The 25,745-nt window shown below is 39.0% G+C and overlaps 1 protein-coding gene across 1 annotated transcript in view; it reads left to right on the forward strand.

Annotated features, from left to right (window-relative positions):
• Positions 1-12,269: 12,269 nt before the first annotated feature.
• LOC138427959 (cytochrome P450 2C19-like) overlaps positions 12,270-25,745 on the forward strand; it is a 54,802-nt gene continuing 41,326 nt past the window's right edge. The window contains exons 1-3 of the mRNA XM_069568086.1: positions 12,270-12,499; positions 15,455-15,617; positions 15,774-15,923. Of these exons, the coding sequence (XP_069424187.1) occupies positions 12,332-12,499; positions 15,455-15,617; positions 15,774-15,923 (481 nt within the window). The 5' untranslated portion in view covers positions 12,270-12,331. The remainder of the gene's footprint in view (positions 12,500-15,454; positions 15,618-15,773; positions 15,924-25,745) is intronic.

A 25,745-nucleotide genomic window follows, 5' to 3' on the forward strand; every position in this document is an offset into this window, starting at 1 on the left:
TGGTCAAGGATCTAAGATCCTGCATACATCATAACTTGGCAAAAAACAAACAAACAAACAAACAAACAAAAAAAAAACAATTGGAGCTCACAGAAAATAAGGTGCTTTTGTTAAGAAAAAAATCTGGTTGAGACTTGGAATGATTACTTACTTGTGAGATTGGAGGGATTGGGATCTTTTGCACAGCAAAGCTAATCATAAACAAAACAAAGACAATCCATAAAATAGGAGAAAATATTTGCAAAGGAAGTAACTGACAAGTGATTAATCTCTAAAATATACAAACAGCTCATGTAGCTCAATATTTTAAAAAAATCCAAAAATGGGCACAAGATCTAAATGGACATTACTCCAAAGAAGACATACAGAAGGCCAAAGAACACATGAAGGGATATTCAATATCACTAGTTATTAGAGAAATGCAAATCAAAACTGTCATAAAGTGTCACCTCACACAGGTAAGAAGGGCCACTATCAAAACTCTACAAACAATAAATGCTGGAGAGGATGGAAAGAAAAGATAACCCTCTTATACAGTATGGAGGTTTCTTTAAAATCTAAAAATAAAGCTATCATATGATCAAGCAGTCCCACTCCTGGGCATATACTCATAGAAAATAATTCAAAAAAATAACATGCAACCCAATGTTCACTGCACTGTTTACAGTTTCCAGGACATGGAATCTACCTAAATGTCCATCAACAGGGGAATGGATAAAAAGGATATGATACATATATACATACAATGGACTATTGCTCAGCCATAGAAAGAACAAAATAATTCCACTTGCAACAACATAGATGGACAGGGGCAATGGTAGCAGCTGTTCTGGGAGGTGCCTCTTGACAAGTGCCCACTTGAGAGGTTGCTATTAACCCTATCACTCAGTTCAGTTCAGTTCAGTTGCTCAGTCATGTCCAACTCTTTGTGAGCCCATGGACTGCAAGCACCTGGGCTCCCTGTCCATTACCAATACCCAGAGTTTACTTAAACTCATGTCCATTGAGTTAGTGATGCCATCCAATCATCTAATCTTCCGTCATCCTCTTCTGCTCTTGCCTTCAATCTTTCCCAGCATCAGAATCTTTTCAAATCAGTCATTTCTTCACATGAAGTGGCTGAAGTATTGGAGTTTCAGCTTCAGCATCTGTCCTTCCAATGAATGTTCAGGACTGATTTCTTTTAGGATGGACTGGTTAGACCTCCTTGCTGTCCAAGTAACTCCCAAGAGACTTCTCCAATACCACAGTTCAAAAGCATCAATTCTTCTGTGCTCAGCTTTATAGTCCAGCTCTCATGTCCACACATGACTACTGGAAAAACCATAGCTTTGAATAGATCAGCCTTTGTGGGCAAGGTAATGTCTCTGCTTTTTAACATGCTGTCTAGATTGGTCATAACTTTTCTTCCATGGAGCAAGCATCTTTGAATTTCATAGCTGCCATCACCATCTACAGTGATTTTGGAGCCCCACCAAAATAAATTTTGTCACTGTTTCCATTGTTTCCCTATCCATTTGCCAAGAAGTTATGGGACTGGATGCCATGATCTTAGTTTTCTGAATGTCGAGTTTTAAGCCAACTTTTTCACTCTCCTCTTTCACTTTCATTAAGAGGCTCTTTAGTTCTTCTTCACTTTCTGCCATAAGGGTGGTGTCATCTGCATGTCTGAGGTTGTTGATATTTCTCCCGGAAATCTTGATTCCAGCTTGTGGTTCATCGAGTCTGGCATTTCTCATGATGTACTCTGCGTGTAGGCTAAATAAGCAAGGTGACAATATACAGCCTTGATGTAATCCTTTTCCTATTAGGAACCAGTCTGTTGCTCCAGTTCTAACTGTTGTATCTTGACATGCATACAGATTTCTCAGGTGGCAGGTAAGGTGCTCTGATATTCCCATTACTTTCAGAATTTTCCACAGTTTATTGTGATCCACACAGTCAAAGGCTTTGAAATAGTCAATAAAGCAGAAGTAGATGTTTTTCTGGAACTCTCTTGCTTTTTCAATGATCCAATGGATGTTGGCAATTTGATCTCTGGTGCCTCTGCCTTTTCTAAATCCAGTGTGAACAGCTGGAAGTTCAGGGTTCACGTGTCTTTGAAGCCTGGCTTGGAGAATTTTGAGCATTACTTTGCTAGCATGTGAATTGAGTGCAATTGTGTGGTAGTTTCAGCGTTCTTTGGCACTGCCTTTCTTTGGTATTGGGATGAAAACTGACTTTTTCCTATCCTGTGGCCACTGCTGAGTTTTCCAAATTTGCTGGCATATTGAGTGCAACACTATCACAGTATCATCTTTCAGGATTTGAAACAGCTCAACTGGGATTCCATCACCTCCACTAGCTTTGTTCGTAGTGATGCTTCCTAAGGCCCACTTGCCTTCACATTCCAGGATGTCTGGGTCTAGGTGAGTGATCACACTATCATGGTGTTCTGGGTCATGAAGAGCTGTTTTATATAGTTCTTCTGTGTATTCTTGCCACCTCTTAAGTACTTTGGCCATAAGATACCCTATCTCTAAGGACAAAGTATTTGGCCACCTCATGCGAAGAGTTGACTCATTGGAAAAGACTCTGATGCTGGGAAGGATTGGGGGCAGGAGGAGAAGGGGACGACAGAGGATGAGATGACTGGATGGCATCACTGACTCAATGGCCGTGAGTCTGAGTGAACTCCGGGAGTTGGTTATGGACAGGGAGGCCTGGGGTGTTGTGATTCATGGGGTCGCAAAGAGTTGGACACGACTGAGCACTGAGTGGCTGAACTGAACTGAACTGAACTGAACTGATAGTTTGGCCTCAGGTCAAATAACAGGGAGGGAACACAGCCCAGCCCGTCAACAGAAAATTGGTTTAAAGGTTTACTGAGCATGGCCCTGCCCATTAGAACAAGACCCACTTTCCCCCTCAGTCAGTCTCTCTCATCAGGAAGCTTCCATAAGCCTCTTAATGAAAACCCTATCATAGAGCCTGTAAACTCCAAGACTTGATATAATAGTGCAGATGATCCAGGATCTTTGAAAAGGAATGGAGAATATGCAAGAAATGTTTACCAAAGACCTAGAAAAACTAAAAAACAAGTAAACCGAGATGAACAATACACTAGAAGGAATTAATAGCAGAATAATTGAAGCAGAGAACAGATAAGTGACCTGAAAGACAGAAAGGTAGAAACATTGCTGTAAAACTGAATATAAAAAAAGAATGAAAAAAATGAAGATAGCTTAAGAGTCTCCTGGGACAACATTAAACACACTGACATTTGCATTATAAGGGTTCCGGAAGGAGAAGACAGGAAGACAGGTTCAAGAAGGGAGAGTAGAAGGAAGTGCACTCATCTTCTCCTGCGAGAACACCAAAATCACAAATAGCTGTTAAGAACAACCCTCTACAGGAGAATGCTGGAACCCACCAAAAGAAGATACCCTATCTCCAAGGACGAAGGAGAAGCTGCAACAAGATAGTAGACGGGGTGTGGTCATATATAAAATCAAGCCTCATACCCACGAGAGATCCTTGGAGGGCACATACAAAACCTTGTGCACACCAGAACCCAGGAGAAATGAGCAGTGACTGCACAAGAGACTAAGTCCGACATGCCTGTGAGTGTCTGGGAGTCTGGTGGAGCTGTAGGTTGACACTGGCTGGCATGGGGTCAGGGGCACTGATAGCAGCAGCCCTAAGACATTCTTTCATAAGTCCTTTTGGGGGAGGTCATCATTTCCCCTATCACAGTTTGGCCTAGGCCAAACACAGCCCCACTGATTAGCAGAAATTGGATTAAAGATTTACTCAGCGTGACCCTGCCCATCAGAGTAGACCTAGTTTTCCCCACAGCCAGCCCCTCCCATAAGGAAGCTTGCACAAACCTCTTATCCTCATCCATCAATGTGCAGACAGAATGAAAACCACAATCACAGAAAACTACCCAAATTGATCACATGGATCACAACTTTGTGGAACTTAATGAAACTATGAGGCATGCCATGTAGGGTGACCCAAGATGGATGGGGTCATGGTGGAGAATTCTGACAAAACATGGTCCACTGAAGAAGGGAATGGCAAACCACCTCAGCATTCTTGTCTTGAGAACCACATGAACAGTATGAAAATGAAAAAAGACATGACATGGAAAGATGAAAACCCAGGTTGCTAGGTGCCCAATATACTACTAGAGAAGAGTGGAGAAATAGCTCCTGAAGGAATGAAGTGGCTGAGTCAAAGCAGAAATGACACCCAGCTGTGGATGTGACTGGTGGTGAAAGCAAAGTCTGATGATGTAAAGAACAGTATTGTATAGGAACCTGGAATGCTAGGACCATGAATCAAGGTAAGTTGGAAGTGGTCAAGCAGGAGATGGCAAGAGTGAGCATCGACATTTTAGGAATCAGAGAACTAAAATGGACAGGAATGGGCGAATTTAATTCAGATGAGCATTATATCTACTACTGCGGGCAAGAATCCCTTCAAAGTAAAGGAGTAACCCTTAGTCAACAAAAGAATCTGAAATGCAGTACTTGGGTGCAATCTCAAAAACAACAGATTGATCTCAGTTCATTTCCAAAGCAAACAATTCAATATCTCAGTAATCCAAGTCTATGCCCCAACCACTAATGCTGAAGAAGATGAAGTTGAATGGTTCTGTGAAGACCTACAAGACCTTCCAGAACTAACACCAAAAAATGATGTCTTTTACATCATAGAGAATTGGAATGCAAAAGTAGGAAGTCAAGAGATACATGGAGTAACAAGCAAGTTTGGTATTGGAATACAAAATGAAGCAAGGCAAATGTTAACAGAGTTTTGCCAAGAGAACACACTGGTCATAGTAAACACCCTCTTCCAACAAAACTCTATACATGGATACCTCCAGATAGTCAATACCAAAATCAGATTGATGATATTCTTCACAACCAAAGATGGAAAAACTGTATACAGTCAGCAAAAAGCAAGATTGGGAGCTGACTGTGTCTCAGATCATGAACTCCTTATTGCAAAATTCAGACTTACACTGAAGAAAGTAGAGAAAACCACCAGACCATTCACATATGATCTAAATAAAATCTCTTATGATTATACAGTAGAGTGACAAATAGATTCAAGGGATTAGGTCTGATAGAGTGCCTGAAAAACTATGGACAGAGGTTCACAACACTGTACAGGAGGCAGTGATCAAAACCATTCCCAAGGAAGGGGGAGGGGGGGTTGGAGAGGGATGCAACAAGGCAAAATGGTTGTCTGAAGAGGCCTTACCAATCAGTGAGAAAAGAAGGGAAGTGAAAGGCAAAGGAGAAAGGAAAGATATAACCATCTGAGTGAAGAATTTCAAATAATAACAAGGAAAAATAAGAAAGCCTTCCTAAATGAATAAAGCAAGAAATAGAGGAAAACAGTAGGATGGGAAAGACTAGAGATCCCTTCAAGAAAATTAGAGATACCAAGGGAACATTTCATGTAAAGATGGGCACAATAAAGGATAGAGATGATATGGATCTAACAGAAGCAGAAGATATTAGGAAGAAGTGGCAAGAACACACAGAACTATACAATAAATGTTTTAATGACCCAGACAACAGCGATGGTGTGCTCGCTCACCTAGAGCCAGACATCCTGGAAAGAGAAGTCAAGAGGGCCTTAGGAAGCATTGCTATGAACAAAGCTAGTGGAGGTGATGAAATTCCAGTTGAGCTATTTCAAATCCTAAATGATGAAGCTTGTAGAAGTGCCGCACTCATTAGGTCAGCAAATTTGGAAAGTTCAGCAGTGGTCACAGGACTGAAAAAGGTCAGTTTTCATTCCAATCCCAAAGAAAGGCAATGCCAAAGAATATTCAAACTACTGCACAATTGCACTCATTTCACATGCTAGCCAGGTAATACTCAAAATTTTCCAAGCTAAGCTTCAACCGTATGTGAACAGAGAACTTCCAGATGTATACACTGGATTTAGAAAAGGCAGAGGAACCAGAGATCAAATTGCCAATATCCACTGGATCATAGAAAAAGCAAGGGAATTCCAGAAAAACATCTACTTCTGCGTCATTGACTACACTAAAGCCTTTGACCACATGTATCACAACTAACTGTGGAAAATTCTTAAACAGATGGGAATACCAGAGCAGCTTACCTGCCTCCTGAGAAACCTATATGCAGGCCAATAAGCAACAGTTAGAATTGTACATGGAACAACAGACTGGTTCAAAATTGGGAAAGGAATATGACAAGGCTGTATATCATCATCCTGCTTATTTAACTTACATGTAAAGTGTGTCATTCAAAATGTTGGGCTGGATGAATCACAAGCTGGAATCGAGATATACCAATAACCTCAGATATGCAGATGATACCACCTTAATGAGAGAAATAAAGATAAACTAAAGAGCCTCCTGATGAAGGGGAGTCCTTCATTGGAAGGCCTGATTATGAAGCTGAATCTCCAATATTTTGGCAAATGCTGACTCATTGGAAAAGATCCTGATGCTCAGAAAGATTGAGGGCAGGAGATGACAGAGGAGACAGAAGGTGAGACGGTTGGATGACATCATCAACTCAATGGACATGAGCTTGAACAAAATCCAGGAGATAGTGAAGAACAGGGAAGCCTGAAGTGCTGGAGTCTATGGGGTTGCAAAGAGTCAGACATGACTGAGCAACTCAACAATGAACAAGAAAGAGAAGAGAGAACAGACCTGAGCAAACATTCAAAAAGATAATAGCTGAAAACTTCCCTAGCGTAGGAAAAGAAATACTCAGCCAAGTCTGTGAAGCAGAGAGAGTCCCAGGCAGGATAAACTCAAGGATGAACACACCAAGACACATAGTCATCAAACTGACAAAAATTAAAGACAAAGATAAAATATTTAAAAAACAAGAGGAAAAAATGACAGATAGCATACAAGGAAACTCCTGTAAGTTTATCAGCTGATTTCTCAACAGAATCTCTACAAGCCAGAAGGAAGTGGCACAATATATTTGAAGTGATGAGAAGGAAGAAGATATAACCAAGAATACTCTACCCATCAAGTCTGTCATTCAGATTTAAAGGAGAAATCAAAAGCTTTACAAAGGCAAAAGTTAAGAGAATTCAGCACCACCAAACCAGCTTTACGACAAATGAAAAAGGAACTTCTCTGGGCAGGAAACACAAGAGAAGGAAGAGACCAACCTACAAAGAATAAACTCAAAACAATTAAGAAAATGGTAATAGGAGCACATATATTGATAATAACCTTACATGTAAATGAATTGAATGCACCAGCCTAAAGACAGACTGACTGCTTGGATGAAAGATGAAATATATGCATGTATGCATTTCCACTTACCACATCACTCTACTTACGCCCCCAAAATGTAATTATTTTATATGGTTAGGTTAATTATGTTTCCCTGGCTTGCAATTGCAATTACATATTTTTTGTCTGGCTATTAATTGTGAAAACTGATAAAAATTTTTCATTATTGTGATTAGGTAACTACTGTTCATTTAATACCATTGTGTCATGATTGGTCATCAGAAAATAATAGAATTCTATATTACTAAAACTACCATTTAATAGCAAAACCTGTAATCACTTTTTCAAATCCAGATGCACATTAGAATTACCTTCAAATTTTTTGAAAAATGCAAATGCTTAGGTATTGCTATTTTCTCCAAAGTTCCAGATGTGATTCTAGTGAGCAGCCATATTTAAAAGTAACTGGATTATATGATAATCTTTTATTTTTATCTAGTTTATTTCACTTTTTCTCTTTCATATTCAGTGCTCCCATTTCATTTAGTTTATGTTTTCTGATTTCTCTGTCTGTTTTTGTTGTTCTTTCTCAAACCTTTATCAAGTGTAGCAGAAAATCTGTCATTTATATATGTATAATGCAATATATATATTTTAGAAAACTTATGAATTTTTGCTTAGCTAAAAAATATATGACATTTTGGTTCCACTTGTTTTACTATGTATGAATAGAATGCTAGAATTCTAATTTATATTCATTCAAACCTTTGATATAATTCCATTTATTCTGGCATCAAGTATTACTGCTGAAACTCTAGAAATCTTATTATCTTAGTGATTTTTTTTTTAAATTTTGAATGAGGCTTGAAACTTCTAATCCAATTCTGAAAAATAATTAAGAGATACTATGTTGTAAAAAGACAAACACAAAACAGGAAATTAACATGTGGTACAGTATTAACTGTGGTGTTGGAGAAGACTCTTGAGAGTCCCTTGGACTGCAAGGAGATCCAACCAGTCCATTCTGAAGGAGATCAGCCCTGGGATTTCTTTGGAAGGAATGATGCTAAAGCTGAAACTCCAGTACTTTGGCCACCTCATGAGAAGAGTTGACTCATTGGAAAAGTCTCTGATGCTGGGAGGGATTGGGGGCAGGAGGAGAAGGGGGCGACCAAGGATGAGATGGCTGGATGGCATCACTGACTCGATGGCCGTGAGTCTGAGTGAACTCCGGAAGTTGGTGATGAACAGGGAGGCCTGGCGTGCTGCGATTCACGGGGTTGCAAAGAGTCAGATGCGACTGAGCGACTGAACTGAACTGAACTGAACAGTATTAACTGGACTTCCCTGGTAGCCCAGCTGGCAAAGATTCTGCCTGCAGTGCAGGTGACCCCAGTTCATTCCTGAGTTGGGTAGATCCCCTGGAGATAGCCTACCCACTCCAGTATTCTTGGGCTTCCCTGGTGGCTCAGACAGTAGAGAATCTACCAGTGGTGCGGGAGACCTGGGTTTGACACCTGGATTGTGAAGATCCCCTGGAGAAGGACCTGGCAACCCACCTCCAGTATTCTTGCCTAGAGAATCCCCATGGACAGAGAGGAGCCTGGTAGGCTACAGTCCATGGGATCACAAAGTAACTTGGGCATGACTGAGCAACTCAGCAAAACTCAGCACAGCAAAGCACAGTATTAACTAAAGCAGAGAATGCGTTCAAATTTCACAAAATTTTATGCTAGTGTCCATTGTTTGTTTTCATACCTTATTCAAGATTCCACATTGTATTTATTTGCCTTGAGCTGCTTCAGCTGCATGCAGCAAATTCTGATAAATGCTCTTTTCATTTTTATTTCATTACAAATATTTTTAACTTTTCCTTGTTATGGCTTCTTAGATATGCCCATCATTTAAAAGTGGATACTTAATTTCCAGATACATGGAGTTTTTATTCTATTTTTCAAAATATAAATTTGTTTATTTTAATTGGAGGTTAATTACTTTACAATATTATCCTTGATATTAATTTCTTATTTAGATGCTTTCTTCTCTTCAATCACCCTCTGTGCTTTTTCTTTTAACTTTTTTAAGGTTTTCAATGGCTAAGTCAAAGATCTGTCTTGATAAATGTCACATTGCACTTGAAAATATGTGGGCTATTTCCCATTAAAAAGAATACATTTGAATCAGTTCTGATGAGATGGATGAAACTGGAGCCGATTATACAGAGTGAAGTAAGCCAGAAAGAAAAACACCAATACAGTATACTAACACATATATATGGAATTTAGAAAGATGAAAATGATGACCCTGTATGCAAGACAGCAAAAAAAGACACAGGTGTGTATAGCGGACTATTGGACTCAGAGGGAGAGGGAGAGGGTGGGATGATTTGGGAGAATGGCATTGAAGCATGTATACTATCATGTAAGAATCGAATCACCAGTCTACGTCCAATGCAGGATACAGCATGCTTGGGGCTGGTGCATGGGGATGACCCAGAGGGATGTTGTGGGGAGGGAGGTGGGAGGGGGGTTCATGTTTGGGATCTTATGTACACCCGTGGTGGATTCATGTCAATGTATGGCAAAACCAATACAGTATTATAAAGTAAAATAAAGTAAAAATTAAAAGTTTAAAAAAATTTGAAAAAAAAAAAAGAAAATAGTGGGCTATTTTAAAATATCTTTTGATATTGATTTCTGACATAATCCACAGTAGTAAGAGAACACACTCTGTATGATTTCAATATCTTTAGATCATGAAGTTTTTGCACCTTGCTTTATGTTCCTGGATATGTTCCACTGTCTCTTGGTTTATAGTATACGGGAACTTGAATAGAATTTGTATCCTGCTATTGTGTGAAGACAATGGCACCCCACTCCAGTACTCTTGCCTGGAAAATCCTATGGACGGAGGAGTCTGGTAGGCTGCAGTCCCTGGGGTCGCTAAGAGTCAGATACAACTGAGCGACTTCACTTTCACTTTTCACTTTCATGCATTGGAGAAGGAAATGGCAACCCACTCCAGTGTTCTTGCCTGGAGAATCCCAGGGACGGGAGAGCCTGGTGAGCTGCCGTCTATGGGGTCGTACAGAGTCAGACACGACTGAAGTGACTTAGCAGCAATTGTGTGAAAACTGTATAAATCTAACTATGTTGAATTGGTTCATAGTGCTTTCTAGATCTACTGTATACTTCTACTTTTCTTTCTATTCATTTTATTGATTTTTGAGAATTTGATATTGAAACTCCGACTAAAAACCTTAATTTATCCACTTAAAAAAATCATTGTAATACACAGTGGAACTATATGCAAATTTGTTCTATATTTTCCAGTTCAGTTCAGTTGCTCAGTCGTGTCAGACTCTTTGCGACTCCATGAATCGCAGCACGCCAGGCCTCTCTGTCCATCACCAACTCCCAGAGTTTACTCAAACTTACGTGCATTGAGTTGGTGATGCCATCCAGCCATCTTATCCTGTCGTCCCCTTCTCCTCCTGCCCCCAGTCCTTCCCAGCATCAAAGTCTTTTCCAATGAGTCAACTCTTTGCACGAGGTGGCCAAAATATTGGAGTTTCAGCTTCAGCATCACTCCTTCCAAAGAAAACCCAGGGCTGATCTCCTTCAGAATGGACTGGCTGGATCTCCTTGCAGTCCAAGGGACTCTCAAGAGTCTTCTCCAACACCACAGTTCAAAAGCATCCATTCTTCGGTGCTCAGCTTTCTTCACAGTCCAACTCTCACATCCATACATGGCTACTGGAAAAACCGTAGCCTTGACTAGATGGGCCTTTGTTGGCAAAGTAATATCTTTGCTTTCATAACTTTCCTTCCAAGGAGTAAGCGTCTTTTAATTTCATGGCTGCAGTCACCATCTGCAGTGATTTTGGAGCCCCCAAAATTAAAGTCTGACACTGTTTCCACTGTTTCCCCATCTATTTCCCATGAAGTGATGGGACCAGATGCTGTGATCTTTGTTTTCTGAATGTTGAGCTTTAAGCCAACTTTTTCACACTCCACTTTCAGTTTCATCAAGAGGCTTTTGAGTTCCTTTTCACTTTCTTCCATAAGGGTGATGTCATATGCATATCTGAGATTATTGATATTTCTCCTGGCAATCTTGATTCCAGCTTGTGCTTCTTCCAGCCCAGCATTTCTCATGATGTACTCTGCATATAAGTTAAATAAGCAGGGTGACAATATACAGCCTTGACGTATTCCTTTTCCTATTTGGAACCAGTATGTTGTTCCATGTCCAGTTCTAACTGTTGCTTCCTGACCTACTTATAGGTTTCTCAAGAGGCAGGTCAGGTGGTCTGGTATTCCGATCTCTTTCAGAATTTTCCACAGTTTCTTGTGACCCACACAGTCAAAGGCTTTGGCATAGTCAATAAAGCAGAAATAGATGTTTTTCTTGAACTCTCTTGCTTTTGCCAAAGTCGTCTGTAAATGTGGTATCATACTTTCATAATTTAAAGGACTAAAAATATTTAAAAATAAAAAAAGTAGATAACTGACTAGGACTTACTGTGTAGCATGGGGGTCTACTCAATATTCTATAATTTAGTATATAGGAAAATAATCTAAAGGATAAAAAGAGTGGATATATGTATATGTACAACCTATTCACTTTGCTGTATACTTGAAACTAACATTTGTAAATCAAGTATACTCCAATAAACTTGTTTAATTTGGTAATAAATAAATAAAAATGGCATAGAATATACTGATTGTCTTCAAGTCATAAATTTACAACTGATCATTGACTTGAATCCAGAGTTTTGAGCTGGTTTTTGGCATCAAATTATTTATTTCAGTGGTTCTGAATCCTGACTGCACAATGGAAAATTTTTTTTTAAATTATCAAATGTGGATCCCAGCCCAGTACAAGTAAATGTCAATCTCCAAAGTCATTACTGGACAGAGGGAAAACAAGATTAAAGTACTTTAATTTTATCTTTATCAGTGGCCGAAGTCTACTCAGAATAGAGTATAAAGTGGATGTGATTGATTGATATCTTTAGTCCTCAGAGAGACCCATATTGAATCAGCAGGGACTTAGATTTCAGGCTCACAGTCGTCTGAGTAGGAAGAGAAGGTGTCAATGGATCTGGCTGTGGTCCTGGTGCTCTGTCTCTCCTGTCTGCTTCTCATCTCACTCTGGAAACAGAGCTCCAGGAAAGGGAAGCTCCCGCCGGGTCCCACTCCTCTCCCGATTCTTGGAAATATCCTACAGTTAGATGTTAAGAACATCAGCAAATCTTTAACCAATGTAAGTAGCCTTTATGCTCCTCCAGTGGCTTGAAAAGGGTAAATTAAGTCCAGTTATTTTGCAGGTCAACTATGTTGTCAAATCTTTTTTTTTAATGTAATTAACCTCAAATTAAAATAAATAAATTTATCTTTACGTCCAGTTTTATATGTTTCTCTGAGCACATTGTTTTTTGTTTTTACCTTTTAGTTTGTATTAATTTATTTTTTAGTGTATTGGGTCTTCCTTGCTGTGTACAGCTTTCTCTAGTTGTGGCAGATTGGAGCTACTCTCTAGTCGTGGTGCACAGGCTTCTCATTGTGGTGGCTTCTCTTGTGGAGCATGGGTTTTAGGGCACATGGACTCAGGAGTTGTGGAAAACAGGCTTAGTTGCCCTTTGGCATAAGGAATCTTTCTGCACCAGGGATTGAACTTTCATCAGTGGGTGAATTCTTAACCACTGGACCACCAGGGAAGTCCTGGGCACATTGTTAAAACAGATCAGCAAATTACTCCCTGTAAATTCTGGTGTTCCTGTTGCCTTTTCTGGCCTGTCGTCATAAGTAGAGAAAAGAAGTAATATGTTTTGTGAGCAGAGAAATATTTGTCTTTGCACAAGTAATAGAATCAAAATAATAAAGTGGCAAAAGTTGCAAGTGTTACTTCCCTTTTTTGTTTCACAGCCTTTTGCTATGATTTGGGACTGAAAGTCAATGATAAGTTTTTTTGTGATTAGAGATTTCCTTGCAGAACTCTTTTACTATATAAGCTTATGTTTTGTTCAGATGGCCATGAAAATAGAACTTTTCTGAAGTACATTGTGGTTGGTATTAAGGAAATAGCTCTGCATTCAGCACAGGATGAGTGAATGAGAGAAAGAAGTCACCAGTCAGGGTTCCACTGGCGGCAGAAGCACTCATTTGGATTCTGCAGGAAGCTCCTGTCTGCATCTGGTAAATACTGCAGGATGGAAGATATTGTTCCTCCATGAGATATGCATGTCCTGATGCTGCCTCTATGATGATTCCTCCCTTTCTGTGTTAGTGACACCACTGGATCTCAAACTAAGCTGGGCATTAGAGTTATCTGAATTCATTTTTAAAAATATGGAATTCTAGTATTCATCAGGGGCTAGGGAATATGAATTCCCATTGGAAGAACCCTGCACATGACTCTGAAGCAGCCAGGTAGGTGATGGTTTAAAGGTAAGCCTCGGGGATTGATGCCTTGCTCATTAAGGATCAGAAGGTGAATAAGAGTTTCAAATTTAAATCTTCTATGTAGTAGCCATGGGACGCTGGAAAAGAAATGAAATTCTACAACCTGTTTCCTCATTTATTGTTGTTGTTGTTGTTGTTCAGTTGCTCAGTCGTGTCTGACTCTGTGACCCTGTGGACTGCAGCATGCCAGGCTTCCTTGTCCATCTCTATCTGCCAGAGCTTGCTCAAACTCATGTCCATTGAGTCAGTGATGCCATCCAACCATCTTGTCCTCTGTCATCACCTTCTCCTCCTGCCTGCACTCTTTCCCAGTATCAGGATCTTTTCAAATGAGTCACCTCTTCGCATCAAGTGGCCAAAACGTTGGAGCTTCAGCTTCAGCATCAATCCTTCTAATGAATATTCAGGGTTGATTTCATTTAGGATTGACTGGTTTGATCTACTTGCAATCCAAGGAACTCTGAAGAGTCTTATCCAATGCTTCAGTTCAAAAGCATCAATTCTTCAGCACTCAGCCTTCTTTATGGTCCAACTCTCACATCCATACATAACTACTGAAAACACCATAGCTTTGACTGGACAGACTTATGTCATCAGAGTAATGTCTCTGTTTTTTAATATGTTGTCTAGTTTGGTCATAGCTTTTCTTCCAAGGAGCAAGCAACTATTAACTTCATTGCTGTAGTCACCATCTGCAGTGATTGTGAAGCCCAAGAAAATAAAATCTGTCACTGTTTCCATTGTTTTCCCATCTATTTGCCATGAAGTGATGGAACCAGATGCCATGATCTTAGTTTTCTGAATGTTGAGCTTTAAGCCAAATTTTTCACTCTCCTCTTTCACTTTCATCAAGAGGCTCTTTACTTCCTCTTTGCTTTCTGCCATAAAGGTGGTGTCATCTGCATTTCTGAGGTTATTGATATTTCTCCTGACAATCTTGATTCCAGTTTGAGCTTCATCAAGCCCGGCATTTCTCATGATAAATTCCTTCTTTATAAACCGGGCCAATAAACCTGCTGAAGGTGCTGATATGCGAATTCATTGTAATCTGGGTACCAGTTACTTGGGCCATTGCCTAGCATAACAGATGGAAATGGAAATGGTAACAATTACCATCATCAGTTCAGTTCAGTCGCTCAGTCGTGTCCAGCTCTTTGTGACTCCATGAATCACAGCACGCCAGGCCTCCCTGTCCATCACCAACTTCCGGAGTTCACTCAGACTCACAGCCATTGAGTCAGTGATGCCATCCAGTCATTTCATCCTCTCTCATCCCCTTCTCCTCCTGTCCCCAATCCCTCCCAGCATCAGAGTCTTTTCCAATAAGTCAACTCTTTGCCTGAGGTGGCCAGAGTACTGGAGTTTCAGCTTTAGCATCATTCCTTCCAAAGAAATCCCAGGGCTGATCTCCTTCAGAATGGACTGGTTGGATCTCTTTGCAGTCCAAGGGACTCTCAAGAGTTCTCCAACACCACAGTTCAAAAGCATCAATTCTTTGGCACTCAGCCTTCTTCACAGTCCAACTCTCACATCCATACATAACCACTGGAAAAACCATAGCTTTGACTAGACGGACCTTTGTTGGCAAAGTAATGTCTCTGCTTTTCAATTACCATCATACTTATGTATCAAATTTATTTAGGCTGTATGTGGCAGAATGAAAGCATAATAGTAGGATGATAATACATTCTGCCTCAGGCACAATATAGTTTCAAATATTGACTTCTTTTGTTATTATGTGTGCCTCCCTTCACAGCTCTCAAAAGTCTACGGCCCTGTGTTCACTGTGTATTTTGGAATGAAGCCCATTGTGGTCTTGCATGGATATGAAGCAGTGAAAGAAGCCCTGATTGATCTGGGAGAGGAGTTTTCTGGAAGAGGAGCATTTCCACTGGCTGAAAGAGCTAATATAGTAAACGGTATGTGTTAAGCATTGGCAATGGGAGTGGGCAGAATGCAAACAGGAATTTGATTAGCTCTCCAGCAGAGCTTGGTCCATGTGGGGGGCTGCCAAGTGTCAGCTTCCTTCTCCTTCCCTAGGACCTCCCTCCTAGTTCTATTTCTCCTCCTGGTAGGAATCCTTTTCAGCAATGGGAAGACATGGAAGGAGATGCGGCGCTTCTCCCTCATGACCCTGAGAAATTTTGGAATGGGGAAGAGGAGCATTGAGGACCGAGTTCAAGAGGAAGCCCACTGCCTGGTGGAGGAGTTGAGAAAAACCAATGGTGAGCAATTCTATGCTCTGATAACTCTATCTTTATTAGTCTTCTCTTTCTCCAATGATGCCTCTTGGAAGCATTTCAGGATGGGCCACATCTTCCCTATGGGTCATGACTGTCAGCCCTCATGTGGAGGAGAGAGTGTCTGAAGAAGAGAACCAAGCGGGCTTTTGTGTATCTATGCTTGCTGGGTGTGGACTTCTATGATTACACATACCATGCGGTTACAAAAAGTCATTTATTCATAGTGTCTCCTGAGCCCTGTTTTAATATCAGAAATCACTAAGAATGGTTTTGAATCATTTCATGATAGAGAGATCAGTGGTTTTCCTGTATCACCAATGTGGTTGTCTGTTTTAGAGCATTTCACCAGGGAATACTTGTTAAGTGGACAGGGTGGGAATGACCTCCTCATGCTCTTAGGGAGCATGAAACAAGTGTCATATGTATTTACCTAATTGAACTATATTCTTATATTCTGTCTCACAGACACATCTGAGAGATATTCCAGGACCCAGACCTGAAGTTCTGGCCAATAGTTATGTCATCTATAATTTCAGTCCATTAGGAATATCTATCTCAGTGAAGTTCTCCTCAATCATGAGTTCTCTGTAAAGGCATGAGTGCATGCTAAGTCCCTTTGGTCATGTCCGACACTTTGTGACCTTATGGACTGTAGCCCACTAGGCTCCTCTCCCCATAGGATTCTCCTTGCAAGAATACTGGAGTGTGTTGCTGTCCCCTCCTCCAGGGGATCTTCCTGACTCAGGGACTGAACCCGTGTCTCCCTCTGCAGTCTTCTGCATTGGCAGGCGGGCTCTTTACCATTAGCTCCACCTGGGAAGCCCTCTCTGTAAAGGCAGCACTATTTAAACATATCAACATCAATGATTTTTGCTACTCAATACTCACTATATTTATATTTTGAAAAAACATGCTACACATATGCAGCACAATACACCAAACCAAGTGATTAATATGAAGTGTTTTATTTAACTATAGTTCAACCTAATTAATACCTTTTTACCCTGTCTTATCAAACTAGAATTTGACTCTGTTTTCAGTTTGCCAAACTTTGCTACATCATTATTGGATTTTGATAACAAATTTATGGTAAATATTTACTTCCCACACCAGGCACAAAGTGTTTGTCACAATGACTCTGATTTTTCAGCTTGTATTACAAATTACACTGTTTTATTTTTTTCTTCAGAATTAAAGTATTTTTATAGTAAACAACATATAATATGAGATCTATCCTCTTAAAATATTATTGTGTGCAGGACAGTATTATTAACTATAATCACACAGTGAAAAGTGAAGTCACTCAGTCATGTCCGACTCTTAGCGACCCCATGGAATGTAGCCTACCAGGCTCTTCCATCCTTAGGATTTTCCAGGCAAGAGTGCTGCAGCCTGCCAGGTTCCTCCATCCATGGGATTTTCCAGGCAAGAATACTGGAGTGGGTTGCCATTCCCTTCTCCAGGAGATCTTCCTGACCCAGGGATTAAACCCAGGTCTCCCACATTGTAGGCAGACGCTTTACCGCCTGAACCACCAGGGAAGTTAATCACACAGTAGCCCTTTAGAACTTTCGTCCTTCATGACTGATACTCTCTACCCATTGAACTCTCCATTTCCTTTCCCCGAGGCCCTGCTAACCAGCAATCTACTTTCTATTTCTATGAGTCTGACTTCTTTGGCTACTTCATTTAAGTGGAATCATGCAACATTGGTCCTTTCATGACTGACTTTTCTATTTAGCAAAATATGCTCATGGGTCATCCACATTGTAGTATGTGACAAGATTTATTTCATGTTTATGACTGAATAGTACTCCACTGTGTGTATTTACATATTTTCTTTTTAGATAATTATTGAGGGTATTTAGGTTCTTTCCACCCCATGGCTATATCTATTTGAGATCACAAATCAGTTCAGTTCTTTTGAATAAAAACTCATAAATGGGACTTTTAGGTAATATAGTAATTATATTGAATATTTCTGTTTTTTGAGGAGCTTCCATAGTCAAAATATGAACACAAGGGCTGGTCCAACCGCACCATTGGTTATTAATATGCTGAGACCAGCACAAAACTTAATGATTAGTGATGTTAACATTGTCTTAGATACCTACTGACCAATCTTCTTTATTTTTTTTAATGAACACAAGTTAAAAATATTATATAACTCATTAATGATGAAATAAGTTACAACAAGTAGTAACAGAGTGTTCCAACCAGGTTACAGGACAAGGGTGGAACAGTACAGATTTATTTAGAGTGAAAAAATGTTGATATGAATGTGCAAATGAAGACAAAACTATCTAGGAAAGTCAACTGAATCTCTACAGAACAGAGTTTGTATGTCTAAAGACAAGAATTATTTTGTGTCACTATCTATTGTTGAAAATTGAAAAAGTTGCAAAATGTCTCCCATAGAATTACAGAAGAGTGAACTACATAGATAGTGCAAAGTTTTCTGCTGAACCATACATTTTCCCTACATGGTAGCTGCAACTACACCTACATATCCAGGTTTTTAAAAAATCAACTTCCTGAATGGATGTGGTCTATACTCAATATTTCCCCCCAGGTTCATTGAGATATAATTGATACTGTGTAAGTTTAAAGTATACAATATGTTGATTTTATATACTCATATATTGAAATAGATTACTACCATAGCACTGTCTAGCACCTCCATCAAGTCCCATAATTACCTTTCTTTAGAAAACATATAAAATCTAATGTCTCAGCAATTTTTTTGATATGTAATATGGCTATGTTAACTCTATTAATACTGTTGTGCATTAGATTCCCCAGAAGTCATTCATTTTCTAACTGGAAATCTGTACTCTTTGAGCAACATCTCCTTATTTCCCCAACCTCCTGCCCCCTAAAAACCATCCTTCTACTCTGTTTCCATGTGTTAGTTTTTTGTTTTTATTTTTGTTTTTTACATTCCACATATAAGTGATTTCATATAGTATTTATCTTGTCTCTCTTATTTCACTCAGCATAATGTGCCCACAATCCATTCAGTGGTAGCAAATACAAGGATTTACTTCCTCTCATGGATGAATAGTATTCCATTGTATGTGTATATGTATATATCACTCAAGTGCTGCACTTAAAGTGATGTATATACAGTAGACACTTGAACAATGTGGGTTTGAACTCATTGGTCTCCTGATATGTGTATATTTTCCAGTAAGTATTTGCTACAGTACCACATGATTCATGCTTGGTTGGATCCTGGAACATGTAACTGCAGATGTGGAAGGCCAACTGTAAAGTTGTACATGGACTTTCAACTGTGGCCACGTGGGATGGGGGTCAGTGCTCCATTCCCATGTTGTTCAAGGGTCAGCTCTTTGTGTGTATATTTATTTTTTCTTTATCCATTCAACAGCTGATGGAGACTTAGTTTGTCTCCACATCTTAGATATTGTAAATAATGCTCCAATAAACATGAAGTATAGAAACCTCTATGATATTCTGTTTTCATTTCATTCAGAAGTAGCAATGCTGGATCATATGGTAGTTCTATGTTTAATAAATAGAAGAACTTCCACACTGTTTTACACAGTGACTGTAGAAGTTTACAGTCACTCCAGTAGTGTCATGGTAATGCTGAGAACCTTTTATGCACCTTTTGGCCATTTGCATGTCTTTTGGCAGATGTCTGTTCAGTTCCTCTGCCCACTTTTAACCAGGTTGCTTTTCTTTTTATTGCATTGTATGAGTTCTCTACATATTTTGGATATTAACCCCTTATAAGAAATATGGTTTGCAAATATTTTCTCACATTTCGTAGGTTTCCTTTCATACTTATTTTGCTGTGCAGAAAAGCTTTTTACTTTGATGTAGTCCCATTAGTTTACTTTTTATTTTATCGCTTGTGCTTTTGGTGTCACATTTGAAAAATCACATTCCCAAAACCGTTCTCAAGGAGTGTTTTCTCTAAGTTTAATTCTAGTAGTTTTATGCTTTCAGGTCTTCCATTGAAGTCTTTAATCCACTTAAAGTTAACTTTTATGAGTGGTAAAGATAGGGGTCTTGTTTCATTCTTTTGTGTGTGAATTTGTAGTTTTCCTAACACTACATTTATTGAAGAGACTACCCTTCTCCACTGAGTATTCTTGGCTCCCTTGTCAAATATTAGTTGATAATATATGTATGGGTTTATTGCTGGGCTCTGAATTCTGTTGCATTTGTTTATTTGTTTGTTTTTATGCCAGTACAATATTCTTTTGATATCTTAGCTTTGTAATATGATTTGAAGTCAGAAATTTTAATATGTTCAGCATTTTCCATTATTCTTGGGACTTCTTTGGGTATTTGGGGTCTCTTTCTACTTCCATGTGGATTTTTAGAATGATTTTTTTGTATTTCTGTAAGAAATGCCATTAGAATTTGATAGAATTTGATGAAATTACAATGAATCTACAGACTGCTTTGGATATTATGGAGATAATAATAGTATTAATACTTCTGATTCATGGACACTAAATAGCTATTCATGCCTTATTTAATTATTTTCATCATTGTCTTTAAGAGATCAGTATAAACACTTTTATTCATTGGTTAAATGTATTCCTAAGCATTTTATCATTTTATTGTGAGAAAAATGGGATTGTTTTCTTTATTTCTTTTTCAGACAGTTTGTTTTTAATGTACAGAAGTGCAAATCATTTTTTATGTTGACTTCATATCCTGCAACTTTACTGAATTCACTGATTAGTTCTAACAGTTTTCAGTAGGGTCTTCAGGGTTTTCCATATATAAGATCGTAGCATGTGCAAGAAGACTTTTTTACTTCTTCCTTTTCCTTTATGTGTGTATGCATGCTCAGTCGTGTCTAACTCTACAACCCTAGGGTCTGTAACCCATCAGTCTTTTCTGTCCATGGAATTTTCCAAGCAAGAATACTGGAGTGGGTTGCCACTGAGAGACTGCTGGGGCTAGGATTCCAGTACTATATTGAATAGGAGTGGTAAGAATGGGCATTCTTATTGTTCCTGATCCTAGAGGAAAAGCTTTTGATCTGTCACCTCTGAGTACAATGTGAGCTGTGGGGTTGTCATAGATCACTTTCAGTTGTAATGTCTCATTTTTTATGTTGACTTCATATCCTGCAACTTCACTGAATTCACTGATTAGTTCTATGCTTTTAGTAGGGTCTTTAGGGCTTTCCATACATAATATCATAAGATGTGCAAGCAGACAGTTTTTACTTCTTCCTTTTCTTTTGGACACATTTTATTTCTTTTTGCTGAGAGATAGCTGTGGCCTGAACCCCCAGTACTATGTTGAATAGGAGTGGTAAGAGGGGGCAATCTTATATTTTTCCTGATCCTAGAGGAGAAGCTTTCAGACTGTCACCTTTGAGTATTATGTTAACTGTAGGTTTGTCATATATCACTTTATTATGTTGAGTAATATAGAAGTGTTTTTATCAAAAAGAATTTCTAATTTTGTCAAATGCTTTTTCTACGTCTATTGTGTTGATTTTTGCTTTTCATTTTAATAATGTGGTATATTGATTGATTGATTTGCATATGTTCAAAAGAGTTTGAGAAGGATTGGCAATGTTTCTAATCCTTAAATGTTTGTGGAATCCACCAGTGAAATCATCTGGTTCTAGGCTTTTTTTGTTGTTGTTGGGTTTTGATTACTGATTTGACAACCTTATCATTTTTGGTTTGTGAGATTCTCTGTTTCTTCATGAGTCAGTCCTAACAGCTTGTCTATCCATTTCTTCTATGCTATACAATTTGTTGACATCATAGTAGTTGCTTCAACATTTTTTGTATTTCTGTGGTATCAGTGGTAATGTCTCGTCTTCACTTCTGATTGTTTTTCATTTGAATTTTCTCTTTTTTAATTAAAAAATTTTAAATAGAATTCATTATTTTGAGTGAGACTTTCTTGTACACCTTTTCATCCATTTATTTTTTTTGTTGTGTTTTGGCTGTGTGGCATGTGGGATCTTTGTTCCCTGAACAGGCAGCCCCCTGTATTGGAAGTGCAGTCTCAACTATTAGACTGCCAGGGAAGTCCCTGCCCTCTCTCTCTCTTTTTTTTAGATAATCTAGGTAAAGGGTTGTCAGTTTATCTTTGAATTTCTATGCTAGAGGTAATGGTGGTTTATGCACCACCTCTACATTACTGTGTTATTCTGGATTTGTCTATATATATACCTATATCAGCAAGCTTTATACTTTTGTGTTTTTGTGTTGCTGTTCTGTGCCCTATTGTTTCAACTTTAATGACATGTTTTAACATTTCTTGTAAGACATGTCTAGTGGTGATGAACACCTTCAGCTTTTATTTGTCCTTTTTTTGGAGAATTGTTTTGCCAGATATATTAAGAGTTTTCTTGGTTGACAATTTTTTTTCTTTCTGCTTTATCATCCCACTCATTTCTGGCCTCCAACATCTCTGCTTAGAAACCTGTTGTTAGTTGTATGATGCTTCTGTTGTAAGAGACAAATCACTATTTCCTTGCTGCTATCACACTTCTCTCTTTATCTTTGACTGTTGACAATTTGATTATAATGTATTTCAATGTGGATTCTTTTGTTCATCCTAGTTAGAGTGTGTTGGTCTTCTAGAATCTGAGCGTCAGTTTTCCCCCTGATATGGAAAGTTTTTGCCACTATTTCTTCAAGTAAGCTTTCTGTCCCTTTCTATCTCTCTTCCCTATAATATGCATATTGATATAATTATTGGTGTTCTATAAGTTCCTTAGGATTTCTTCATTCTTTTTCATATTTTTCCCTTTTGATCTTCTGATTAAATAATATTAGCATGGGCTTAGTTACTCTGAGGCATATGGGATCTTAGTTTCCCAACTGGGAATGGAACCCATGTCTCCTGCATGTGAAGGCAGATTCTTAACCATTGGACTACCAGGGAAGCCCTTGTTTGATTTTTTTTGTATGTTTTGTCTCTTTGTTGACAGTCTCATTTTGTTCATGAATCATCTTCTTGAACTGATGAAGCATCTTTATCACATTTTTTAAAAAATTATTTTCATATAAGTAATATCTCCATTTCTTTAGGGTCAGTTTCCAGAGATTTATTTTCTACCTTTGAGCCATGTTTCCTGCTTCTTTTTGTGTTTTGTAACTTCATGTTAAAATCCAGGATTTTGAAAAAAAAATTGCCAATCTTCCCACTCTTTCTTTTTTCTTAAATGGGTAGTTCACAGCTCATTCTACCTTCTTTTTTAATTATTTATATTTAATTCATTTATTTTAAACTGGAGGATAATTGCTTTACATTATTGTGGCCCAGTCTTTATATGAGGCAAAATCTCACCAGGTATCTTGGCTAGGGATTCTGGGGGCCTACGAAATCTTTTTCTTTTGAAAATGAAGATGCAGCTTCTCTGGCCTTGAGTGCAGAATTTCACAATTAATGAAGCTTGCCAAATTCATTTCAGGCAATCTCTTGTTCCTTTTGTTTTCTGCCTGCAGCAAGTTCCCCCTTAGTACCCTGAATCAGATGAGACAGATACCATTCCCTTGGGTAGCCCTGCAAAAGGCCAGAGCACCAGGTGCAAGCTCTACTCCTCTCCCATCCCCTTCAAGAAAAAGCCTGAAGTGGTTCACTTTCTCTAGATTGTGCCAAGCCATGCTGGCCATAGCAAACCACTATCCTCACTTTCCTTTATTCTCAGTGGTCCCAGACATCCACACTATCCTAGTTCTGAGAGCACCCCAAGTTAGTTAAGACAGAAACCACTTCCTAAAGAAGCCCCTGAAAAGTCAGTTCATTGGATGCATACTTCATCCTTCTCTTTTCTGCAATGGAATAGTCACCACCTTGGACATTCTCTTCCAGCATTGAGTTGTGCCAGGTTGGGGGAGTTGCTAATACAGGAAAAATGAAATTGAACTTCTATAATTTTAATATGGCTGTTCTTAGCTGTGTACTCATCTATGGTACTGCAACACATAACTGGATTCTGAAAACCTCATTAAAATTTTTACCGCATTTATCATTTCTAAATCAGTGTTTCTATGGGAGAACAAGGGCTAGGTCACCATCTTCTTGATGTCACTCTGTCAGTATATTTTTTTATTCATGTAATTATTAATCTATAGATATGAACATTTTATCTCTCCACATAATGAATTTTCATTGATTATTTCATTGCAGCAATTTTGCTTTATAGATCTCCTACCAAAAAAGAAAACTTTTCCTCTAATGTGCGGGGGACGACCCGTGAAGGGTTAAGTCTTGGGAGCTCCCTGGCAGGTATGCCGGGCCCTAGGACACGTGCCTAAGCTCCCTGTCCCGCCACCCTCAAGAGTTTTTATAACCCTTAAGGCTCCAAGATGTTTGGTTTCGGCAACATTTCATAGAAGATAGATTATCTTATTGTGTATATTTCATAGAAGATAGATATTCTGATTGTGTTCTGTATACAATGGTAAGGGTCTGGTGATTGTATCCTGAGATTAAAAAACAACCTTGTGAGTGCCTTAAGTCACGTACTTTACCCTATATATACCGCAGCACAATAAAGCAAGGTATCAGCCATTTTGGTCTGATCCTCTCAACCCCATCTTTTGTCTATCTCTTATTTTCTTAGCGGGGACGCTCCGTTCTCTCCCTGTGCAGGTGCGACTCTTGCTTGTGCTGGCCGCGGCAGGTGGCGCCCAACGTGGGGCTCGAGCTCGACAGTTTTCCTCGCCACTACTCTTATTAATTGAAAAGAGTGAGTATATGAGTAAACAAGTGAATTAAATTGAGGAGGAGTAGTAAGGTATATAGTTGAGAGTATAAATATGGGACAGACGCATAGTCGCCAGTTGTTTGTGCATATGTTATCTGTAATGTTAAAACATAGGGGAATTACTGTTTCTAAACCTAAATTAATCAATTTTCTTTCATTCATCGAGGAAGTTTGCCCTTGGTTCCCCAGAGAAGGTACAGTAAATTTAGAGACATGGAAGAAGGTAGGGGAACAAATTCGGACTCATTATACGTTACATGGCCCTGAAAAAATCCCTGTCGAAACCTTATCCTTTTGGACACTAATTCGTGACTGCCTGGACTTTGATAATGATGAATTAAAACGTTTAGGAAATTTATTAAAACAGGAAGAAGATCCTCTCCATGTTCCTGATTCGGAACCCAGATATGCTGTTCCCGAGGGGGTTAAAAGCGACCCTCCGTTTTCTAACTTATTGCGTCCTTCGGATAATGATGATTCACTTTCATCCACAGATGAGGCAGAATTAGACGAAGAAGCTGCTAAATACCATCAAGAAGATTGGGGTTTTTTAGCACAAGAAAAAGGGGCGTTAACATCTAAAGATGAATTGGTTGAATGCTTTAAAAACCTCACTATTGCTTTACAGAACGCAGGAATCAAGCTTCCTAGTAACAATGCCAAATCTCCTTCTGCTCCGCCTCTTCCCCCTGCTTATGCTCCTTCCGTTGTGGCTGGTCTCGATCCCCCTCCAGGGCCCCCTCCACCGTCTGAGAACATGTCTCCGCTGCAAAAGGCATTGAGACAGGCACAGCGACTTGGTGAGGTTGTCTCTGATTTTTCTCTTGCTTTTCCTGTCTTTGAAAATAACAACCAGCGTTATTATGAATCACTGCCTTTTAAACAACTGAAAGAGTTAAAGATTGCTTGCTCACAATACGGTCCTACCGCTCCATTCACCATTGCTATGATAGAAAATTTGGGTACTCAAGCTTTACCTCCAAATGATTGGAAGCAGACAGCTAGGGCATGTCTCTCAGGGGGAGATTATTTATTATGGAAATCTGAATTTTTTGAACAATGTGCTCGTATAGCTG

This window comes from Ovis canadensis, chromosome 22, assembly GCF_042477335.2.
Source record: "Ovis canadensis isolate MfBH-ARS-UI-01 breed Bighorn chromosome 22, ARS-UI_OviCan_v2, whole genome shotgun sequence".
Classification (NCBI taxonomy): domain Eukaryota; kingdom Metazoa; phylum Chordata; class Mammalia; order Artiodactyla; family Bovidae; genus Ovis; species Ovis canadensis.